This window comes from Trichomycterus rosablanca, chromosome 17 (genome assembly GCF_030014385.1).
Source record: "Trichomycterus rosablanca isolate fTriRos1 chromosome 17, fTriRos1.hap1, whole genome shotgun sequence".
In the NCBI taxonomy this organism is placed as follows: domain Eukaryota; kingdom Metazoa; phylum Chordata; class Actinopteri; order Siluriformes; family Trichomycteridae; genus Trichomycterus; species Trichomycterus rosablanca.
In genome coordinates this window covers 11,541,356-11,565,518 of record NC_086004.1, presented here as the reverse complement: position 1 = coordinate 11,565,518, position 24,163 = coordinate 11,541,356, and the positions used below count along the sequence as shown (strand labels likewise).

Below are 24,163 nucleotides of genomic sequence, written 5' to 3'. Positions count from 1 at the left end.
TCGGTTTCAATGGTGCAAGGAGCGCAAATCTTGGGCTGTGGACAATGTGAAACATGTATTGTTCTCTGATGAGTCCACCTTTACTGTTTTCCCCACATCCGGGAGAGTTACGGTGTGGAGAAGCCCCAAAGAAGCGTACCACCCAGACTGTTGCATGCCCAGAGTGAAGCATGGGGGGGGATCAGTGATGGTTTGGGCTGCCATATCATGGCATTCCCTTGGCCCAATACTTGTGCTAGATGGGCGCGTCACTGCCAAGGACTACCGAACCATTCTGGAGGACCATGTGCATCCAATGGCGGTGCCGTGTATCAGGATGACAATGCACCAATACACACAGCAAGACTGGTGAAAGATTGGTTTGATGAACATGAAAGTGAAGTTGAACATCTCCCATGGCCTGCACAGTCACCAGATCTAAATATTATTGAGCCACTTTGGGGTGTTTTGGAGAAGCGAGTCAGGAAACGTTTTCCTCCACCAGCATCACGTAGTGACCTGGCCACTATCCTGCAAGAAGAATGGCTTAAAATCCCTCTGACCACTGTGCAGGACTTGTATATGTCATTTCCAAGACGAATTGATGCTGTATTGGCCGCAAAAGGAGGCCCTACACCATACTAATAAATTATTGTGGTCTAAAACCAGGTGTTTCAGTTATTTTGTCCAACCCCTGTATATATATATACATATATATATATATATATATATATATACCGATCAGCCATAACATTATGACCACCTCCTTGTTTCTTTTTTGTTCATACCTTGAAAGTATACAAAAAAGGGATATACAAAGGCAATACTATATATATATGTATATATATATGGGGAATATTTGTATATACTATTGCCTCTGTATATCCCTTTTTTGTATATTTTTAAGGTCTGAACAAAACACAGCCGCTTTTTTTATATCAGACTTACGAAGCAATATGAGTACATAGTTATGCACTTTGGATTGGTAAGTGCTCCATTCGTCTTTCAAGAATGAACAAAGCTTGGTATTTACCAACCCAGCAGCTTGGAACTAGATGCTTATCTGGGTTAATATGCACAGATTCCTTTTTTGCCTCCTCCACTACTGACACTTAATTAGACAAATGTATGATTGACTGTATATCATGTATACATTATTTTTTGTTAGTTTTGTGAAAGCATTAAGTATAAGGCAGTAATAAAAAAATAAAACGTTAATTAAAACAATATTTTTGGCTACAGGCATGATTTGTTTTGAAAGCTCTGACCTAAGCTTCATTACAAAACTTTCAAGAATGATTTACAGCAGCACTGGAATATCATTTATTTATAATTCTCATTACTCCGTACAAAAATAAATACTACACGCTGCAGCTTCAACACAACCACTTAAGACTTGTGGTGTTGGTGTGTCCCCCCATTTTGTTTGTGAGAGCTGATTAAGAGCCAGCACAGGAAGGGTCAGGTTTACAGTAACAGGAAACTGATGAAAGGAAACGCTGCACGTCACACAGGGCAGATTGGTCTTAGTAAAAGTAAATCAGTCTTATGGTGCAAATGGAGTCCATCTATTCCTCTATGAAACTTTTACTTTTAGCAGGTAGGACAACTTTTATATTCAGTCCAGTTTAAGAGGCAATTCTATATAATTTAACATGTCATTCTCTAATCCACTCTCTCTATCTCTCTGATTTATTTAAGCGTGGCTTTTAAGTGTTCTGGGTCCCTGCAAATTTTCAGAAATTTGCAAGTCATGTCACCAGAATGCAAGCTGTCACTCTAATATCTGTAGGTGTGAGCAAGGCTTCATTGGAGATGGAATTAAACTTTGCGAAGGTGAGTGACTTGCTTTATTTATAGTCATTAAGAAGTATTACATTTGGCTTTTATTTTAATATGGGAAAAATTATCTTGACCCCTGAGTACATTAACTAAGTAGTATGTATATTATTTTATCCACTATTACATTTAAATGTTGTTTGAATGTTTTAATATTTCAAATTAGTACATAGTTCCATATACCTGACTACGTTTAACTATGTGGTATGATATTTATATATATCAGCCACCTTGTTTCGACACTCACTGTCCATTTTATCAGCTCCACTGTAGTCCATCTGTTTCTCTGAATGCTTTGTTAGCCCCCTTTCATGCTGTTCTTTAATGGTCAGGACCACTACAGAGCAGGTATTATTTAGGTGGTGGATCATTCACAGCACTGCAGTGACACTGACATGGTGGTGGTGTGGTGGTGTGTTAGTGTGTGTTGTGCTGGTATGAGTGGATAAGACACGGCAGCGCTGCTGGAGTTTTTAAACACCTCACTGTCACTGCTGGACTAAGAATAGTCCACCAACCAAAAATATTCAGCCAACAGCGCCCCGTGGGCAGCGTCTTGTCACCACTAATGAAGGTCTAGAAGATGACCAACTCAAACAGCAGCAATAGATGAGTAATCGTCTCTGACTTAACATCTATAAGGTGGACCAACAAGATAGGAGTGTCTAATTAAGTGGACAGTGAGTGGTTGCGGTAATTAAAAACTCCAGCAGCGCTGCTGTGTCTGATCCACTCATACCAGCACAACACACATTAACACACCACCACCATGTCAGTGTCACTGCAGTGCTGAGAATGATCCATCACCCAAATAATACCTGCTCTGTAGTGGTCCAGGGAGAGTCCTGACCATTGAAGAACTGGTGAACGGGAGCTATCAAAGCATGCAGAGAAACAGATGGACTACATATGAGCTCCTATATAGTAAGTGGACGTGATAAAATGGACAGTGAGTGTAGAAACAAGGAGGTGGTTTTAATGTTATAGCTGATCAGTGTATAAGATAGATTATACTATATAATGCTATATAAAATATGAGAAATCTTAGTTCATGTAGGGCTACTGTTGAACGTTGTAATATTATTATTTTATTTTTACAGTAGATACTTGACTCTGGCTGTTAGTTTTAAAGGTTTTTTAAGTTGGTTTAAAATTAGCTGTTGACACTTTTTTATATTTCAATGCAGATTTCGATGAGTGCAAAAATCTCACCGACATCTGTGGGGACTATGCAAATTGCACAAATACATTTGGAAGCTTTTATTGCATGTGCACATTGGGATACAGATCAACGGGAAGCAAACGGTTTCAGCCAAACGATGGAACTCACTGTACTGGTAAGCCATCATATGTATAGTTTAATGCATTAGGTTTACGTATATGTACCAATTTTGGGGAGCAACACTGTTTTATCCTAGACAGGGTAGCAAAGGGAACCGGGAGACACCGATAGCACTGATAGATCGAAACTTTAACTCATAAATCATTTTTTAACTGTAATTAATTAATAAATAATCAATTCATACAAAGTCCAGATTTTTTTTATATTCAGCTAACCAGTTGGAGCATGTTCCAAAACAATTAAGACAGGGGAATGTTTACCATTGTGTTAACCCTTCTTTTGCAACATTTATTAATTTATTCATTCATTCATTGTCTGTTTTACCATGCTTAATCCTGGTCAGGGGTTGTGGTGGGTCCGATTCATTGGGCAAACGCACACACTCAAATTTAGGGCAATGTTTATTGCTCCAGTTGGTATAATTCAGAGGTGCCCAATACGTTGATTGCGATCTACCAGTTGATCGCACAGTGCACGCTGGTAGATCGCGTCTCAGTTAAACAGGTCAACGTGATTGACATGAAATGTGGCCACTGTTTCTTTAATTTGTGGTTTGTTACCATAGCACCGCTTTAAAGCACGCTAAAAAGTTTTCATTCATCAGTAGCCAGTTTGTGCCATTTTTCCATTTTTCCTTTTGTAACCTAAACTGTTTGTAAAGACAATTTTGGAAGTTGCTGGCTGAAAAAAATATCCAAACATGAGAATATGTGCCACATATTTAACGGCATTTTTGGATCAACCCACTTGAGTGAATCATTCTTTTTTAACATGAAAATAATTAAGTCTTAATATCAGTTAACTCTTACTGATGAACACTTGGAAGCCTGACTGAGAATTGGCATCAGCAACTACTGTCCAGACTACATAAACCTTGTTGACACCATTCAGTACATAAAAAAAAAAAGCTTTTTTTGGAAAATGATGAATCTACTTTAAACAGTAGATCGCGATGAAATAGTAGATCTCAAGCCATGAAAGTGTGAGCATCCCTGGTATAATTGAATGTCTTTGGACTTGTGGGAGGAAACCAAAGCACCTTGAGGAATCCCACGCAGACATAGGGAGTACATTCAAAGAAAGGACCCTGATCACTCGGCTGGGGAATTGATCCCAGGCCTTTCTTGCTTCCCACAGCACCAGTGTGCCTTCATCGTTGTATTTATAAACGCTATTTTTCTTTTTCATTCTTTATTGATATGACAGCATTTGAAAAGCCAAGAAGAGTGGGTGGGGGACTTAATATTAATTTAGATGATTTTGGAATGATATGTTCAACAAATCATCTTTATTGTCCCCATAGTTAAAAAAAAAAAGTAATAAGACTAAATAATAACTCGAGTCATAATCAGATTATCTGGTCTGGTACAGATGTGTTGGATGGAATTTTACTGGCATGGCTTAAGTTCACCTGTCTTTCTCTGTAAAAAAAGGAGGTTACTACAAATTTATTCTGACTGATCACCTTGTCAGTATGATTTATCCTGCTTGGTGTGGAGAAACCTCAGTGGTTTCCATCTAAATCACATTATATACTGTATGTGTCACGTCAGCCTGTATGTGCTTCTGGAGTGCTCCTATGTGCCACACCCCTCTCTCCAGGAGCACCCCCCCCCTTCCTCGCTGTGATTGGTCCCCTGCTAATTAGCCACAGTTGCACCTCATCTGAGGTAATAAGCTCATGGCATTAAAGAAGGGAGCTTGGGATCATTCATTGGAGACTATTTAGATTTTTTTTCTTTGTCATGCCGGTTTACTTCCAAGCTCATGTTATTTTGATTTGATTTGTCTGTTAGCTCCTGTATGTTAGCTCCTGTTCCTGTTTATCAGTATTGTTTAAGGTTAGTCCTGTTCATGTTTTGTTTTAGTCAATCTATGTTCTGTGTTAGCTTAGCTTAGGGTTTAGGTTCTTATTTCTTGTATTTAGCATTAGCATTTAGCATAGGTGTTGTGTACACTTGTGTTTTGTTATTATTAAATACTTCCTTTGTTATATACCCTCTTGTCCCGTCTAGCCCAATACCTTACAATATGAAATGCTGACTGTACAGCCAGGCATTCTTGTCCTATTCTTGTTCTATTCCTGTCAATGGCTGATCCCATAGATATTTATTTGACTAAACTGGCACAAATTCCCACAGAAAAAGCCTTTCCAGAAAGAAGAGTACAGCCAAAGATAAGGAGAAAATCTATTTTAAGGCAAATTGATTTTAAAACAGTATATCCAACAAGCTTATAGTCAAGTGTCCATATATTTTTGGCTGCATAGTGAATATGAGAATACCAAAAATCTAATCTTTTTTCCTAATGTTTTGTTAATTTCTATTGCTAAATTGCCTTGTTTTAGATATTGATGAATGTAAAGAAGATCGGAACTGTGGGAACTTCTCCCAATGTCACAATACAAACGGCTCCGTCTACTGCACATGCCAACGAGATTATGTAACGACGTCAGGAAAAATCCGATTTTATCCAGCCAGTGGTACAGAATGTACAGGTAAATACTGTAAACCACTTAATTATTTACCAATATTGTTTCTGTGATTCAAAACTTATTAAGATATTTGCTTTTATAGAGGACCCAAAAAAGGACTGTCATCAGGATGATGAATGTATTTCCAAGACTGTCAATGACACTGTTAAAAATGTAAGTATGCTCCAGGCAATATGATGATATAGAGCAGGGTCAAAAGTCTGAGACCCCCTTTTTTATTTCAAATTATATAATCAGCGTGACAATTTGAGTAAAAAGTTGTAAGCACGTTTATGAAATTGTCTATGCCAATTTCTATTGAAGCAGATACATATTTTAGATGATTTTAAGCATGTAGATTTATTATTGATGCATTAGGGTGCATCCACATGAGAAGCGACAAAACCGGGAGCCTTGGTGCAAATCGCTGCTTATATGTTTAGCAGTAATTTCCTTTTAAACTTGTGTTATAGTTCGGGGTGCTGAAAAATTGTGAGAATCAGCTTTTCTGAGAAAGTCTAAAACGCTTATCGTTAAAAACAGCTAAACGTACTTTAATGTGCTAAAAGAACGACACAGGAACACTAAACTTCTCTTAAGTATTACTGCTCATAAGTTATCTCCACTAATTGAATTCTTTGGTATCTTTAATACAATAAGCCACGTTAAGTTTTGTTCACGTTAAGCGTTGTTTATACCGCCTATGTCACTTTGACCATGTCATATCAAACAGTTCGTCTCATTAGAGGCGCTTTGAGAAGGTCAGTGGCAAACTGGACCAAACTTCAATTAGGTGAACTTTAAGCGCCGCAACAAGCCCACTGTACACTGCATTGTATGATGGTAGAAATTTATTTAGATATTTGACTATATAATCTGGATAGATATTTTGAGACGTGTTTTTAACATACAGTATGTGAGAACTAAGGAGTCATGGGAAACAAAAGACTATTTTAGACTCAATCACATCAACTGTCATCTTACTATCAGTATTCTGTAATAAGTACAAGCGTAATAAAAATACTAAATAATTTATGACAGATATTTAATTTAAAACAGTGCAAAAATGTTTTACCTTTATTTATTTTTTAAATCCATGCTAATTTTTAATTTGATTTGTGCAACATGTAAATAGAGTGGCAAATAATTACCAATAAATAAAATAAATGAATAAAAAAAAAGTGATGACAACTAACAATGTCATAACTGGGTTTATAAGAAGCATATAGCACAGTTGATAAAGTTAGGATGGGTCAAATGTTTACTAACCAGCATTAGTGGACAATATATTACTTTAAGAACAAAGTTTTTCTCTCATATTTGACCGATTTGGCAAAAAACATTCAGAGAATCTTGAGAAATGAAGGTGCTAGACTGGCCTGTCTGCAGTCCAGACCTGTATATATATTTATCAGTTGAATGATACAACTAATGAACAAAGAAAAGGAATAATGTTTTTAAAGTAGTAGGATAGTTTATTAAAACCGCCATGTCACTTTTATTTTAGTATTTTGTTTTACAAATCAGTTAGCTAGCTAGACTTCTATTATGGGATGTAGGATCCGGTACATTTATTTTGGTGTGTATTTGTTTATGCAAAATATAATTCCAGAATCAGATGTGTTTCTTAACACCTTGCTAACTTTGGCTTTGATGTGTTTTTCTGTAGTCCTTATTGGTCCTGATTTGTTCAGGAAACAGCTGTTAATGAAATAGTTCAGTAAGCGATTTCACAGTGTCCACAGGATTTCTGGGAAATGGGGATTATCTGTGCAGGGAGGCATGAGGCACAAAGTTTATCTGGGTCATCTATAAACAACCATATATAGTATTTATTTTAAATTTTTATGAATTAATATTGTCTGTTTACTTGCATTATCTTTGTAGCTAATATGTGTGAATCTACAGTGACAGTAAATAAGTATTTAACCACTTGTGATTGTTATTTATAATGCTTGCGGTGCATAACTACAGTATATTTCTTAGTTATATATGATGTCTTTTGACTTTTGAACTTACACTAATAACTTTAGTTCCTTGTTGAAATTAGGAGGTTTTTGCAGCATTGTGGTTCACATTTTCCACACTTTTTTCTCCCCTAATCTAGTCGTGTCCAATTACCCTGAATGCGTACTCTATACGTACCGACACGTTGTCCGACATGTACAGTCAATACAGACTGCATTTTTCACCTGCACGAGTCGAGTTCATACACCGACGGGCACTGTGTACGGAGGGCCACACCCCCATCAGCATTATTCCTCAGCCCTGTGCAGGCGCCATCAGTCAGCCAGCAGGGGCCGCAGTTGCACCAGTTATGAGGACCTATGATCCGACCTTTTACCCCTAACCCTGAACAACAGCCAATCGTTGTTCATTCTGCCTCCCAACCCAGTCGGAAGGCAGAGCTGAGATTCGATTCGATTCGATGTATTCGAAACCCCAACTCTGGTGCGCTAGCGTACTTTACCGCTGCGCCACCTGAGCGGCTCATTGTGGTTCACTTTTGACCCATATCTCTTGACAAACCTTCTGCAAGTTTTCATATATACTCAAAATTCTTAATACATTCTTAATGTCTAATGCCCAAGTATTATTTACAGAAAAGCAACCTTTATACTTTACTGTGAGGATGGCGTTATTAAAATCATATGTGCAAACGTTCTTTCTTTAACATGACTGTTACTCATGGCGTGAATCTTTCAGTAACAGCTCGCTCTCCTTCGACCACTTCATCCTGTGGCAGGAAGCGATGAGTGACCTATAGTAGCTCTAAATGGAATACACATTCCAGGGGTGACAGCACCTATTAGTGCTGATTTGAGGCTGCTGATTCTGCCGGTATTTAATAAAGCCCGGGGAGTTCAGTGGTGCTGAGTCTTAATTTCATTATTGATCCAGCCAGTAAGGTTGACACCCAGTGCTGTGATAACTCGCTATTCTCATAAAGAGCTCATGTTAACAAGTTGTTTGGCACATTGGTGAGTGTGACTGCTTTAGCAATAGCTTTCCTATTTTTGTACTATGTTTGTTAACCACCTTTCCTTACACTTTTGTCAATATAAATAAGAAATAACATGAATGTATAAATATGTTTCAGCTGAATCGTTGATGATTGACGCTGGAACAAGGGCACGTTTTCTGTTATGTTACATCACCATCACTATTCTGTAATTCGTTTGTAATCATCATATGGGAATGAAGGACATCACTTGTTGTAGTTGTGAAATGTAGCAAGTGCTTCTTCTCAACAGGGATCTTCAGAATCTATATGCATTTCATAATGCACCACACCTTTTTAAAAGAATACAGGTCTGGACTGCAGACTGTTCAGTCTAGTACCTGCACTCGCTCCTAAAAATCCATGTTTTAAATCTTTGCACTTGTGACAATTAGGACAGTTATGAGGGTGCTTCAAAAAGTTTCCGCACTTTTTTACTTTATTTGTTAAGAATTTCAAATACAAATGACATGTCTTTTCTTCCTTCCGATGCATTTTTCCCAACGTCGTACCAACTTTTTAAGGCCATCAGCAAAAAATGTTTTTGGTTGAGCGCATAGCCTCTGATGCACCGTTGCTTTCACATCATCATCACCTGAAAATCTTCTTCCCCTTAAAGCTTCTTTGAGCATCCAAAAAGGTGTAAATCAGATGGAGCTAAATCTAGACAAGCATCTCTCTCAGTCTCTCAGACACGACCGATTACTACTACTCCCACCCTCACTGTTTCCAATGAACTTTCTGAAGATCCCTCGTATTTATTATCACTGTCCTGGATAACCCAGTATCCATTATTTACAAAAGCAATTTTAAAGGTGAATTAATCTCCACTTGCAGCGATTTTCACTTTTTTACATGTGTTGATTGTGGGTATAAATCTCTGTCTGTCCATAGCAGCGAATATCAAAATGACCAATGAAAAGATAAAAAATCTCACAATCTCTTTAACGGGTATCTCCATTGGCTGTTAGAGCTGTCCATCAAAACTGCGTCCCTCCGGTACTGATTGAGAAATGCGTAATGTTTGATCTATACAGTTTATTCAGGTTAAACATGATTTATATTTGTACACATAAGTTTATATTACATATGAAACCGACGGCCTGATGACCTGATAAGATATGTTTTTATTTCTGTGCTGAATTGTATCTAAATGTCACCATCTGTTGAATTTTTGGAGATTTTTTTCATTAGACAGCGACAATATACTTAGACTCTCTTTTACTGTCATAAAACAAAGTACAGTTCAGTATAGTGCAATAGAAGTGAAGTAAGTGGGCATTAAGTATTAAGGGTAACTCAAGAGAAATGTGGAACTTAAAGCTTTCAGTAAGCATTTTTTCAAAGCTGGTCCACTATTAAGCAGGTTTAACTGTGAACAGCTTGAACTGTTTGAACTCTGGGTGTTGCTACTTTATAAAACAAATCTAAAATGCTCCTCATCTTCTTTCCCCCAAAACATTAACGTTACACCTACATTAATGTTTCTGAGTTTTTGGATAAAAGCTAGACAGCGAATGCAGAGATTTTAGGCCTGCTATAAAAATGAATATTTTTCACTGAGCTCAGAGGGAGGTGTGTATGTTTAATTTAAAGAAGTGTAATAATTTTCCCATAAGGATTTTACACTGGTGAGTGAAACTGGTAAAATATTAGTTCACACAACACTGTCAGAGATAGATTACTAGTCACTCAGGTGTAAGGGTAATTGTTAGTTATCAAGAGTCTGTGACCCGTGCTTGCATATTTTTTATTTAATCTGCCCCCATCAAGAAAAGTTTGGACACCCCTGATATATAATATTATTAATTTACTACATGAAAGTACTGTATACGTTAACCTAATAGTTTTTTAGGCAATAATTATTTTTCTAATTCCCTAACCCCCAAAGGTATACTTGCACAATGAAAGCTCAGCTACTTTTGTACACGTATTTACACCGCTATTGGAACCAGATGACCTTGAAGTCAGAAGGAAGTGTAACATCTTTGTTGTCTCCTGTTGTTTTCGTGTTACTGCTGACAAGCTGTTTTGGCTTTTAGAAGAAAAAAAAGTCACTGGTTGTTTGCAATTTGCTTTAGGCTTACTCAGATGTGTTAATGAAATCTTAAATTTGCCCTTGCTGTTATCGGCTGTGCCGCCCACACAATGGCCATTACTTGAAGTGTGATTAGACATTAGAGGCAGTCAGTGAAGCAAAACTGTGCAATTGCTGTAATTTAGTGTAAATGCTGTCGCTGATGGCTGTGCACATCTCACAGTAGTGTTTAAAGCCTCTTAATCTGTCTCATCTTTGTAGATCATTAACCTGCCAGATCCACAGCGGCAAATGGAGGAGATAAAAAAGCAAACATCAGGTGACCTTGCTCCAGTTGCGATAATCTCTTACATCGAAGCTATGGCAGTCTCCATGTCACACTTTGCAAATGAGTCCCAAAAAGAGAGTGCAATAAATGCAACAATTAAGGTAATTTTTAATGAAGATTTTATTTCTTCTAAATATCCTGTGTCTACTTGAAGTTAAGCAGTCACACTTGGGTTTATCAAGCAGTAAAAATGTATCTATTGGCAAAAAATCAAGAAGGAAAATCATACTTACACTATATTGCCAAAAGTATTCACTCACCCATCCAAAGCATTGAATTCAGGTGTTTCAATCACTTAAATGGCCACAGGTGTGTAAAACCAAGTCCAGTAGAGAAATTTTCTCGCTACTAAATATTCCACTGTCAGTGGTATTATAACAAAGTGGAAGTGATTGGGAACGACAGCAACTCGGTCACGAACTGGTAGACCACGTAAAATGACAGAGCGGGGTCAGCGGATGCTGAGGCGCAGAGTACGCAGAGTAAATCGCTACAGACGTCCAAACTTCATGTGACCTTCAGATTAGCTCAAGAACAGTGTGTAGAGAGCTTCATGGAATTGGTTTCCATGGCCTAGCAGTTGCATACAAGCCTTACATCACCAAGCGCAATGCAAAGCGCGTCGGATGCAGTGGTGTAAAGCACGCCGCCACTGGACTCTACAGCAGTGTAGACGTGTTCTCTGGAGTGATAAATCACGCTTCTCCGTCTGGGTTTGGCGGGTTGCTAGGAGAACGGTACTTGTCTGACTGTATTGTGCCAAGTGTAACATTTGGTGGAGGGGGGATTATGGTGTAGGGTTGTTCTTTAGGAGTTGGGCTCGGCCCCTCGGCCCCTGAAGCATTAAGAGTTCCAGTGAAAGGAACTCTTAATGCTTCAGCATACCAAGAGGTTTTGGACAATTTCATGCTTCCAACTTTGTGGGAACAGTTTGGGGATGGCCCCTTCCTGTTCCAACATGACGGCACACCAGTGCACAAAGCAAGGTCCATAAAGACATGGATGAGCAAGTTTGGTGTGGAAGAACTTGACTGGCCTGCACAGAGTCCTGACCTCAACCCAATAGAACACCTTTGAGATGAATTAAAGCAGAGACTGTGAGCCAGGGCTTCTCATCCAACATCAGTGTCTGACCTCACAAGAATGGTCAAACGTTCCCATAAACACACTCCTAAACCTTGTGGAAAGCCTTCCCAGAAGAGTTGAAGCTGTTATAGCTGCAAAGGGTGGGCTAACATCATATTAAACCCTGTGGATTAAGAATGGGATGTCACTCAAGTTCACATGCCTGTGAAGGCAGATGAGCGAATACGTTTGGCAATATAGTGTACTTTAAAGTCTTGTGAGAAGCCTTCTCAGAAAAGATCACACAGAGGTCACTCAATTTTAATTCTGTATGTTGTTGAAATGGACTGTCCAACAAGCTCATGGTCAGGTGTTCAAATACTTTTGGCCACACGTCTGTTCTATACTATATTATGATGAAGTGTCACACTGGCTCTCTTGTGTTCTTCTGTAGAATTTGGCTCAAAGTGTAAATAATCTGGTGGAGAGAGACGAAATGGTGGCATGGAACAAAATGAAGGATGATGTGAAGGATTACTGCATCACTAAGCTACTACACACGGCAGAGCAGGGGGCGATGGCGCTATCTAAAGCTTACAAACATGCTGCAAAGGTGGAAATCAAAAAAGACAATGTGGGTAAGTTACTAAACAAGGTCCTGGGTTTGATTTCCAGTTGGAGCAGTCTGCGTTCTTTCTGTGTAGTTTGCATGTTCTCCCCGTGTCCGTGTGGGTTTCCTCTGGGTGCGCCGGTTTCCTCCCACAGTCCAAAGACATGTAAGTAAAGTGAATTGAAGTTACAAAATTGTCCATGACTGTGTTTGACATTAAAGACTTAAACTAATGAATCTTACCTACCAGTACTAGTAACTACCTGTCCTGTCATGAATGTAACCAAAGTGTGTAACCCATAAAGTTGGTGCTCAATTGATTACCACCATGTTATTAATTATTGTTTTTCTATATTTACAGAAATGAAACTCTACAAATTTGACCAACAGAGCAAACAGAAGTCAAGCTTCACAGCTTCAATAGGTGGAGATTTTATTTCGCTTAGTCCCAGTTATAATAAGAAGGACAATAAAAATGGTAAGGATTCATAATTTAAAATTTCAAAACTTTATGTAGTCCATTGCTGACTGTATCACTATATTAGTAATAATAATAACAATAATAATGCAACCCCAAATCAGAAAAATATTGCACAGTAAAGCATTTACCACTTGTTAATGTTGTTATTCCTTTTCACCACACTTAAAACTGAGGAGACCATGTGATTTAGTGTTTCAGGTTTTATTTTGTCTCATTCTTTCTGCAAACACGTCTTAAGATGTGCAACAGTACGGTGTCTTGTTGTCGTATTTTTCGTATTTCGTATTTTTCAAAATTCTCCACATATTCTCTATTGTGGACAGGTCAGGACTGCAGGCAGGCCAGTCCAGTACCTGTACCTTCTTCTTCCTCAGCCATGCCTTTTTAATGTGTGCAGCATGTGGTTTTGCATTGTCTTGTTGAAAACTGCATGGACGTCCCTGGAAAAGATGACGTCTTGAAGGCAGCATGTGTTGCTCTAAGATCTCAGTGTAGTTTTCTGCATTAATGCTGCCATCACAGAAGTGTAAATGACCTTTGCCAAGGGCACTGACACAAACCCATACCATGACAGACCCTGGCTTTTGGACTTGTTACTGATAACTGGTCCTTTTCATCTTTGGTCCAGAGCACACGGCATCCATTTTTTTCAAAAAAAGACCTGGAATGCTGATTCATCTGACCACAATACACATTTCCACTGTGTGATGGTCCATCCTAGATGCCTCTGAGCCCAGAGAAGTGACGCCACTTCTGGACATGGTTAACATAAGGCTTCTTTTTTGCACAGTAAAGGTTTAAGTGGCGTTTGTGCATGTAACTCTGTATTGTAGTGCTTGACAAAGGTTTACCAAAGTAATCCCTCACCCATGTGGTTATATCAGCTATTGTTGAGTGGCGGTTCTTGGTGCAGTGTCGTCTGAGGGATCAAAGATCATAGGCGTTCAGCTTAAGCTTGCAGGCCTGGATGTTTATTATTATTATAATGAAGTTGACCAGACAAAACATGAAATATCTCAGGTTTAAACTGTCTGCAATCAAATACAAGTGAAAGTAAACATAAGGAACACTGCATTTTTATTTTATTTGCATTTTCTGTTGTCCCAACTTTTTCTGATTTGGGGTTGTACATGATGGCACAAGACATGCAAGTGAGGTGAATTGGAGATACAAAATTGTCCATTACTGTGTTTGATTTAACCTTGTGAACTGATGAATCTTGTGTAATGAGTAACTACCGTTTCTGTCATGAATGTAACCAAAGTGTAAAACATGACATTAAAATCCTAATAAACAAACAAACAAACTAACTGTCCAATGATGCTAATGCTTTGCAATATGTCCATGTGTTTTGGAGGAAGCACATGCTAGCCCTCAGCTTTAGACTTAGAAGCAATTATGCTATAGAGAAAATTTGAGTTAAATTGGCCTATTGGCAGTAACTGTGCGATTGCATATTACAAAAATGGGTCACATGGAGGCACAGTGGGTATTGCTGTCGCCTCACAGCAAGAAGGGCCTGGGTTAGATTCCCCGGCAGGGTGGATCTCAGTGGGGAGAATTTCAGTGGGAAATGAAAATGACTAAATTTATACTGCAGTACGTGTTATATAGTGTTATGTTGTTTTCTTCTGCAATAGGGACCGTCTCTATGGTAATCCTGCGCTATGACAGTGTTGGACCTCTGTTGAAGCCCAGTTCTGATCCAGGAGTGACAGACTACAGTCGGTATGCTGAAGGTGGAGAGATCACAGTAAATTCTCCTGTAATTGCTGCTGCCGTAACTCCAGCTACTGTTTTCTCCTTGGACCATGTGACCTTTACTTTGAGACACAATGAGGTATTGTTATGTTTGACCTTTATGGCTTGTCAGATTAAGACTATGATCAGCATTTATATTCAACATGAAGTACAAAGCATTGTAAAATACTTCACAAAGGAATGGAACTGTATTCTTATTATATAATAATGCTGACTCAAAACACAAAGCTTATTGGTCCTTGTTGCATTTAAGTGTTAATCATGTACATGTAGTGGTGTCAATGGTGCACTATCCGACTAGTCAGTAAAACTACACACAAACCTACTTGCTTAATGAATTTAAACACAAAAGCATTCTAATTAAGTCATAAATGCACAAATAAACGTAAAACAGGAGTTAGCAAATTTGGAGACCATAAGTTGGTGACATCACTAATTTGATCTCACAAAACTGATATATAACATTACAAATCCAAAGCTGTCGAGCACATTTCCACTGTGTGGTGGTACATCCTAGATGCCTCCGAGCCCAGAGAAGTCGACGCCGCTCCTGGACATGGTTAACATAAAGCTTCTTTTTTGCACAGTAAGGTTTTAAGTGGCATTTGTGCATGTAACTCTGTATTGTAGTGCTTGACAAAAGTTTGCCAAAGTAATTTTTTCCCATGTGGTTATATCAGCTATTGTTGAGTGGCCGTTCAGCTTAAGCTTGCGCCCTTGGCCTTTACGGACTGAAATTCCTCCTGATTTCTTGACTCGTTTAATGATATTATGCAGAGGGAGAAATATGCAAATCCCTTCCAATCTTTTTTTGAGGTACATTGTTTTTAAACATCTCAATGATTTAGTCACAAGTATTTGTTGACAAACTGAAGATCCTCTGATCAAAGACTGGATGCTGCTTTTGTACCAAACCATGATTACAATCACCTGTTGACATCACCTGTTTGGAATCACATCATTATTTAGTTTCTTCACCTCATTACTAGCCCTAAATGGCCCCCGTCCCAACTTTTATTGGAATGTGTTGCAGGCCTGAAATGCAGGAATGGAGGTATATTAACAAATGAAATGAAGTTGAGCAGATAAAACATGAAATATAAAATATTGAATTTGCTTCAAATTGTCTGCAAGTTTTTTTTGGGGGGGGGGGGGGGGGGGCTATTCAAGTCTTTGTTTACTGTTTAATTCATTGTTTTTTTTCTTTTATTTCTTTAAGCCAATAGACCCTGAAATCGATGAGACAAAATGTGCATTCTGGGACTATTCTGTAACTGATATGAGGGGTCACTGGTCCATAGAAGGCTGTGAGCACATTCATGTCAACAAGACCCACACCACCTGCTCCTGCAATCATCTGACTCACTTTGCCATACTCATGTCCTCTGGCCGTGCCAACGTGAGTTCGCAATGTCAACAAATATTAGTGTGTTTCTGGAGTGTGATCAAGTGTACTTAACTACCGAATGAAATGCACCCAGCTTTTATTTGTGCGATTACACCAATCAGCCATACCATTAAAACCACCTCCTTGTTTCTACACTCACTGTCCATTTTATCAGCTCCACTTACCATATAGAAGCACTTTGTAATTCTACAATTACTGACTGTAGTCCAGCTGTTTCTCATGCTTTGTAAGCCCCCTTTTCATGCTGTTCTTCAATGGTCAGGACTCCCCCAGGACCACTACAGAGCAGGTATTATTTAGGTGGTGGATCATTCTCAGCACTTCAGTGACACTGACATGGTGGTGGTGTGTTAGTGTGTGTTGTGCTGGTATGAGTGGATCAGACACAGCAGTACTGATGGAGTTTTTAAACACCTCACTGTCACTGCTGGACTGAGAATAGTCCACCAACCAAAAATATCCTTCCAACAGCGCCCCGTGGGCAGCGTCCTGTGACCACTGATGAAGGTCTAGAAGATGACTAACTCAAACAGCAGCAATAGATGAGCGATCGTCTCTGACTTTACATCTACAAGGTGGACCAACTAGGTAGGAGTGTCTAATAGAGTGGACAGTGAGTGGACACGGTATTTAAAAACTCCATCAGCATTGCTGTGTCTGATCCACTCATACCAGCACAACACACACTAACACACCACCACCATGTCAGTGTCACTGCAGTGCTGAGAATGATCCACCACCTAAATAATACCTGCTCTGTAGTGGTCCTGTGGGGGTCCTGACCATTGAAGAACAGCATGAAAGGGGGCTAACAAAGCATGCAGAGAGACAGATGGACTACAGTCAGTAATTGTAGAACTACAAAGTGCTTTTATATGGTAAGTGAAGCTGATAAAATGGACAGTGAGTGTAGAAACAAGGAGGTGGTTTTAATGTTATGGCTGATCAGTGTATTATAATCATCACTTAGTGTATGAGTGTATGAGCAAACATGATAACTTTGAAGAAATTACTGTACTTAGTCATTGCCGTGTCTCTACAGCTTGCTGCCCACCACAATGTACTGAGTCGCATCACCCAGTTAGGCATGGTGATCTCCATCATCTGCTTATTTATGTGCATTTTCACCTTCTGGTTCTTCACCGAGATCCAAAGCACAAGAACAACCATCCACAAGAACCTGTGCTGCAGCCTTTTCATGGCTGAGTTCATTTTTCTGATTGGGATCAACATGTATGCTCACAAGGTAGGCTTACAGGAACTGCTTTTGATATATTTCTGATTATGGTATTAAAAATAAAGAAGTAAGATTAGTTTGTAATTTTGTCCCCAAATACTCAGATCAGGTATAACATTATGACCACCTTCCTAATATTGTGTTGGTCTCGCTTTTGCTGTCAAAACAGCCCTGCAACTGTGATGCACTGTATATTCTGACACTTTTCTATCAGAACCAGCATTAACTTCTTCAGTAATTTGAGCTACAGTAGCTCATCTGTTGGATCGGACCACACGGGCCAGCCTTCGCTCCCCACGTGCATCAATGAGCCTTGGTCGCCCATGAACCTGTCGTCGGTTTATCACTGTTCCTTTCTTGGACCACTTTTGATAGATACTGACCACTGCAGATCGGGAACACCCCACAAGAGCTGCAGTTTTGGAGATGCTCTGACCCAGTCGTCTAGCCATAACAATTTGGCCCTTGTCAAACTTGCTCAAATCCTTACGCTTGCCCATTTTTCGTGCTTCTAACACAACAACCTTGAGGATAAAATGTTCACTTAATGCCTAATATATCCCACCCCCTAACAGGTGCCATGATGAAGAGATAATCAGTGTTATTCACTTCACCTGTCAGTGGTCATAATGTTATGCCTTGTCATTGTGTAATGGAGTGATTGTAATTACGATCCCCAATGATGCCATAGCTGTCCATAGCAATGTCATGCTGGGGGGCATTCCTGTCTCTCCTATTGTTTACTCTCATATTAGGAGTGTTAAAGCTCTGCAACAAGTTCATGTGTTTTGGAGGAAGCACATGTTAGCCCTCATTTTTAGCTCTCATTTAGTAGCAATTGTGCTATAGAGAAAATGTATTGACTTAAATTAGGCAAATTGGCAGTGTATGTATCAGGACAGTTGCCATGACATTTGGCAAAAATGGGCTGCACTGTGGCCAGTAGGTAGCTCTGTTGCCTCACAGCAAGAAGGACCTGGGATTGATACCCCTGCCTGATGGCCAGGATCCTTACTGTGTGGAGTTTGCATGTTCTCCATGTGCCAGTGTGGGTTTCCTCCCACAAGTCTACTAAAAAATTGTCTAGCAACCTGTCCGGGGTATCTTCTGCCTTTTACCCAATTAGCTGCATGTTCACTATATGTCTTAAAGTATATGGACACCTGTTCTTGAGCTGTGCAGGCCACTGAAGGTCCTCCACACAGAACCCATCAATCCATTGGTTTTTGGACTGAGATTTTTGTACAGGGGCACAGTAAGCTAGACAAATGCTTTTTTACATTAAATATGGCTTAAAGTATTTGACCACGAAGCGTGAGAGTGTTGGATTTTCCATTCCAAAACCTTTAAGGAGGGTTACCAAAAGAATGTGTACCCGTTCCATCTTTGTGCCCATTTAGTCATCCCAAAGGTGTTCAGTGGGGCTAACCATGTCTTTATGGACCTAGCTTTATGCAGTCATGTTGCGGCTGAAACACCATCATGTGTTGACACAATTTTAGCTATACGGTGTACACAGAATACAGCACCAACGATTACCTTTTCTTTTCCATGTTTCAGCTGTTCTGCTCAGTTGTTGCTGGGTTGCTGCATTACTTCTTCTTGGCTGCGTTTGCATGGATGTGTATCGAAGGCATTCACCTGTACATGATTGTTGTTGGTGTCATCTACAACAAAGGCTTCCTCCATCGTAATTTTTACGTATTTGGATATGGCTGTCCGGCAGTGGTCGTCATAATCTCTGTAACGCTGGGCTACAAATATTATGGAACTAATGATGCGTAAGTATGGATTTTATTATACCGCATTAATACAGAAAAAGTACCACTGATGTTCATATCAAGTCATTGGCCACTTCATTAGGTACACCAACCTTGTGTATGTAGACGGTAGACACACTTGAACATTGAAATATATACCTACATTCACCACTTAATTTATGAGGTACATACGGTGTACCCTGTACTGTTGTTTATTGGCATTTTTGTCAAGCCTACAATAGTAGATACATCTATCTATCTATCTATCTATCTATCTATCTATCTATCTATCTATCTATCTATCTATCTATCTATCTATCTATCTATCTATCTATCTATCTTATCTATCTTATCTATCTATCTATCTATCTATCTATCTATCTATCTATCTATCTTTCTATCTTATCTATCTTATCTATCTTATCTATCTATCTATCTATCTATCTATCTATCTATCTATCTATCTATCTATCTATCTTATCTATCTTATCTATCTTATCTATCTATCTATCTATCTATCTATCTATCTATCTATCTATCTATCTATCTATCTATCTATCTATCTATATTGTACATACAGTGGGGCCAAAAAGTATTTAGTCAGTCACTGATTGGGCAAGTTCTCCTACTTAGAAAGATGAGAGAGGTCTGTAATTTTCATCATAGGTACACTTCAACTATGAGAGACAAAATGAGAAAAAAAATCCAGGAAATCACATTGTAGGATTTTTAAAGAATTTATTTGTAAATTATGGTGGAAAATAAGTATTTGGTCAATAACAAACAAGCAAGATTTCTGGCTCTCACAGACCTGTAACTTCTTTAAGAAGCTCTTCTGTCCTCCACTCGTTACCTGTATTAATGGCACCTGTTTGACCTCGTTATCTGTATAAAAGACACCTATCCACAGCCTCAAACAGTCAGACTCCAAACTCAACCATGGCCAAGACCAAAGAGCTGTCGAAGGACACCAGGAAGAAAATTGTAGACCTGCACCAGGCTGGGAAGAGTGAATCTACAATAGGCAAGCAGGTTGGTGTGAATAAATCAACTGTGGGAGCAATTGTAAGAAAATGGAAGACATACAAGACCATTGATAATCTCCCTCGATCTGGGGCCCCACGCAAGATCTCATCCCGTGAGGTCAAAATTATCATGAGAACGGTGAGCAAAAATCCCAGAACTACACGGAGGGACCTGATGAATGACCTGTAACAAAGGCTACCATCAGTAACACACTACGCCGAGAGGGACTCAAATTACAGACCTCTCTCATCTTTCTAAGTAGGAGAACTTGCACAATCAGTGGCTGACTAAATACTTTTTGGCCCCACTGTACATATATCTTATTGATATACTGTATATGTTAATATATATCTGGTTTTGATTTTAAAGGTGTTGGCTAAGCACTGAGAGAAGTTTCATTTGGAGTTTCATTGGACCTGCATGTTTAATTATTTTGGTAAGACCAATTTTTCATTTCTCCCATATTTCAGACATCCCAAGTCTCCCGGAAGTTCCGGGAGTCTCCCGCATATACATAGCGGCTCCCTGATGCCCGCAAGTCAGACAAAATCTCCCGGAATCTAGAACGAGTGACCACACACGCAGGGACACAGACTTTTTTCCCGATCGCGTATTAAATCCGGTATCTGATATACAATCTAGCGCACTGTGTAGGGAACATAAATCAATTGTTTAATATACTGTCTAATGCACTAAGTAAGGGAACATGAATTCATATCTAAAATACTATCTAGTGCACTATGTAGGGAACATAAATCCGTTATCTGATATACAACTTAGTGCACTATGTAGGGAACATAAATCCGTTATCTGATATACAACTTAGTGCACTATGTAGGGAACATAAATTTGTTATCTGATATACAACTTAGTGTACTATGTAGTACACATTAATGTGTTTATGTGTTTGTGACGTGAATAGTTAGCTAAGTAGCTCAGTTAGCAGCTTCTAAAAGTTCTGTTATCACCCATATCCCTTGACGTGTGCGTGGTCCGGGGGTACCTCCCAGAAATGAGTTTTTGCAACTTGGGATGTCTGATATTTTCTCAATAAAAATCTACTTAATTATGGGCAGTGGTAGCTTAGTGGTTAAGGTACTGGACTAGTACTCTCAAGGTTGCTGGTTCAAGCCCTACCATCGCCAAGTTGCCACTGTTGGGCCCCTTGATTATTTCACTTTGGATCTGCTAAATGATGCTAATGTAAGTATTTTTGCAGACAGTATTTTTAAGCCCATTTGATTATTTTATTTATTTTATTTTATTTATTTGCTATGTTTTCTTACTGTCTGATTTAGGTTAATTTGTTGGCATTTGCTGTGATCATCTACAAAGTCTATCGTCATACGGCTTTGAAGAAACCTGAGATCAGTCACTATGAAAATATCAGGTAAACTCAGTTTTTTCGTCTACTGCAGGCAGTGGGTAGCTCAATGACCAATGTTATGTCCTAGTGATCAGAAGGTCATTGGTTCAAACCACCACCAAGTTGTCATTGTTAACACTCTTAACCCTTGATAGTTTGCATTGTATTTGGTCAATATATATTATGTAATTGTATAATTGCAAAATGTTAGTCAGAATCATATATGTACTTACACCGAACAGCCATAACATTAAAACCACTGGTCAATGGTCAGGACTCCCCCAGGGTCACTACAGAGAAGATGACCAACTCAAACAGCAGCAATAGATGAGCGATCGTCTCTGACTTTACATCTACAAGGTAGACCAATTAGGTAGGAGTGTTTTATAGAGTGGACAGTGAGTGGACACTGTATTTAAAAAACTCCAGCAGTGCTGCTGTGTCTGATCCACTCATACCAGCACAACACACACTAACACACCACTACCATGTCATTGTCACTGCAGTGCTGACAATGATCCACCACCTAAATAATACCTGCTCTGTAGTGGTCCTGTGGGGGTCCTGATCATTGAAGAACAGCATGAAAGCAGGCTAAAAAAGTATGTAGAGAAACAAATGGACTACAGTCAGTACTTGTAGAACTAGTGAAGCTGATAAAATGGACAGTGAGGGTAGAAACAAGGAGGTGGTTTTAATGTTATGGCTGATCAGTGTATAAACCATGTTTACCTGACCACAGGTCTTGTGCTAGAGGAGCTCTGGCACTGTTGTTCGTTCTTGGAGCTACATGGACGTTTGGTATGGTGCACATCCTCAACGAGACGACCCTTACTGCCTATCTCTTCACTTTTGCTAATGCCTTTCAAGGAATGTTCATATTCATCTTCCTTTGTGTTCTGTCCAGAAAGGTAATGTTCATGTCTCATGTGAATAAGATTTAAGTTCAGTTACAATCATTGCCATATTTGGTTTAATTACATTACATTAATATTTGGGGGAGAAAAACACAAAAAATAACTTTAATTTCTCTTGTTAACAGGTTCAAGAAGAGTACTACCGATTGTTCAAGAATGTGCCATGCTGTTTCGAATGTCTGAGCTGAGGAAATCCGACCCTTGGATGATTACTGACACAGAGAAATATACTAAAATATTTTTGTAAATCATGCAGAAAGAAAAAGCAATGTAGCAAACAGGTCTATAACTATTTATATTTATACAAAACCATGAGGTATTTTACAGTACTGCACTGACAGTTCCATGTTACAGTTACTCCTAAAATATTACAGTTTATATTCATATTTGCTGACATTCTATTGTGTTTTTATTTACTAATAAATAAGTAAACAGAACACACTACATAAGTTCTACAAATGTAAAAATTTAATTCATTTAATAATAAAATTTAATAAGAATGTATTCAAAAGTAACAACTTTAAATTGTAGAAAAAGAACGAGTAGATTTATAGGAATTATCATTTTTATTATTAAACTGTAGCTATAAATGACAGAATAAAATATATTTTTAAACAATTTTTATTTGTTCTCATGGAGTTAAAATGCGATTTTAAAATTGTCTAAAACTAGTTATCTATACAGTAGTTATGAAACATACAATAGTTCAAATCAGTTACTTTTTACCAGTGTTGTTTACATATTACTTACATTTAATTATTTGTTATGTATTGTGTAGATTAGACAGTATTCATTTATGCTTTACACAGATTACAAACCTTGATTCAATAATTTTAAAATAAGGGTGTCTGTAATGTCTGATGGCTCACAAGCTTATGACGACTATTAAAAAGAAAAATTTTTGCAGAAAAGAGGTGAGTGACAGTAATGTTAATAAACTTGTGTTGTTATGGTGCAGAAATGATTTGCCTATGATTGTGTTAGAAAGGAAGAATTTAATAATTTGTATGTGTATAATCCATTAAAAAACCATTAAAAATAGTATGAATTTATGAGCATATCCCCAAATCATAAAAAGTTGGGACTAAGGAAAATGCAAATAATGCAGTGTTCCTTACATTTACTTTGACTTTTATTTGATTGCAGACAGTTTGAACCTGAGATATTTCATGTTTTATCTGCTCAGCTTCATTTCATTTGTTAATAAACATCCATTCCTGCATTTCAGGCCTGCAACACATTCCCACATTCCAAAAAAAGTTGGTATGGGGGCAATTTAGGGCTAGTAATGAGGTGAAAAAACTCAATAATTATGTGATTTCAAACAGGTGATGTCAACAGGTGATTGTAATCCTGGTTTGGTACAAAGGCAGCATCCAGGAAAGGCTGAGTCTTGATGAGCAAAGATGATCAGAGGATCTCCAGTTTGTCAACAAATGCGTAAAAATTATTGAAAGAAAGGTTGGAAGGAATTTGCATATTTCTCCCTCTACAGTGCATAATATCATTAAACCATTAAAGGAATCGGGAGG

At 38.5% G+C, this 24,163-nt stretch overlaps 1 protein-coding gene across 1 annotated transcript; it reads left to right on the top strand.

Annotated features, from left to right (window-relative positions):
• The first annotated feature begins 1,536 nt into the window (after nucleotides 1-1,536).
• Nucleotides 1,537-23,169, top strand: adgrl4 (adhesion G protein-coupled receptor L4). The gene is made up of 16 exons (XM_063013401.1): nucleotides 1,537-1,579; nucleotides 1,681-1,815; nucleotides 3,006-3,155; nucleotides 5,508-5,657; nucleotides 5,737-5,807; nucleotides 10,934-11,101; nucleotides 12,520-12,703; nucleotides 13,037-13,153; nucleotides 14,797-14,996; nucleotides 16,137-16,316; nucleotides 17,368-17,571; nucleotides 19,123-19,343; nucleotides 20,718-20,784; nucleotides 21,647-21,738; nucleotides 22,457-22,625; nucleotides 22,757-23,169. Exons 1-16 carry the CDS (start codon nucleotides 1,537-1,539, stop codon nucleotides 22,817-22,819), a joined length of 2,214 nt encoding a protein of 737 aa, XP_062869471.1. The 3' UTR covers nucleotides 22,820-23,169.
• Nucleotides 23,170-24,163: the final 994 nt, after the last annotated feature.

Excerpts from the sequence above, each read along its gene's own strand:
- adgrl4 (XM_063013401.1), top strand. The coding sequence starts at position 1,537 with ATGGAGTCCATCTATTCCTCTATGAAACTTTTACTTTTAGCAG. Across the intron at positions 5,808-10,933 it reads TCAATGACACTGTTAAAAAT|ATCATTAACCTGCCAGATCC; the intron begins GTAAGTATGCTC and ends TCATCTTTGTAG. Across the intron at positions 17,572-19,122 it reads TCAACATGTATGCTCACAAG|CTGTTCTGCTCAGTTGTTGC; the intron begins GTAGGCTTACAG and ends TCCATGTTTCAG.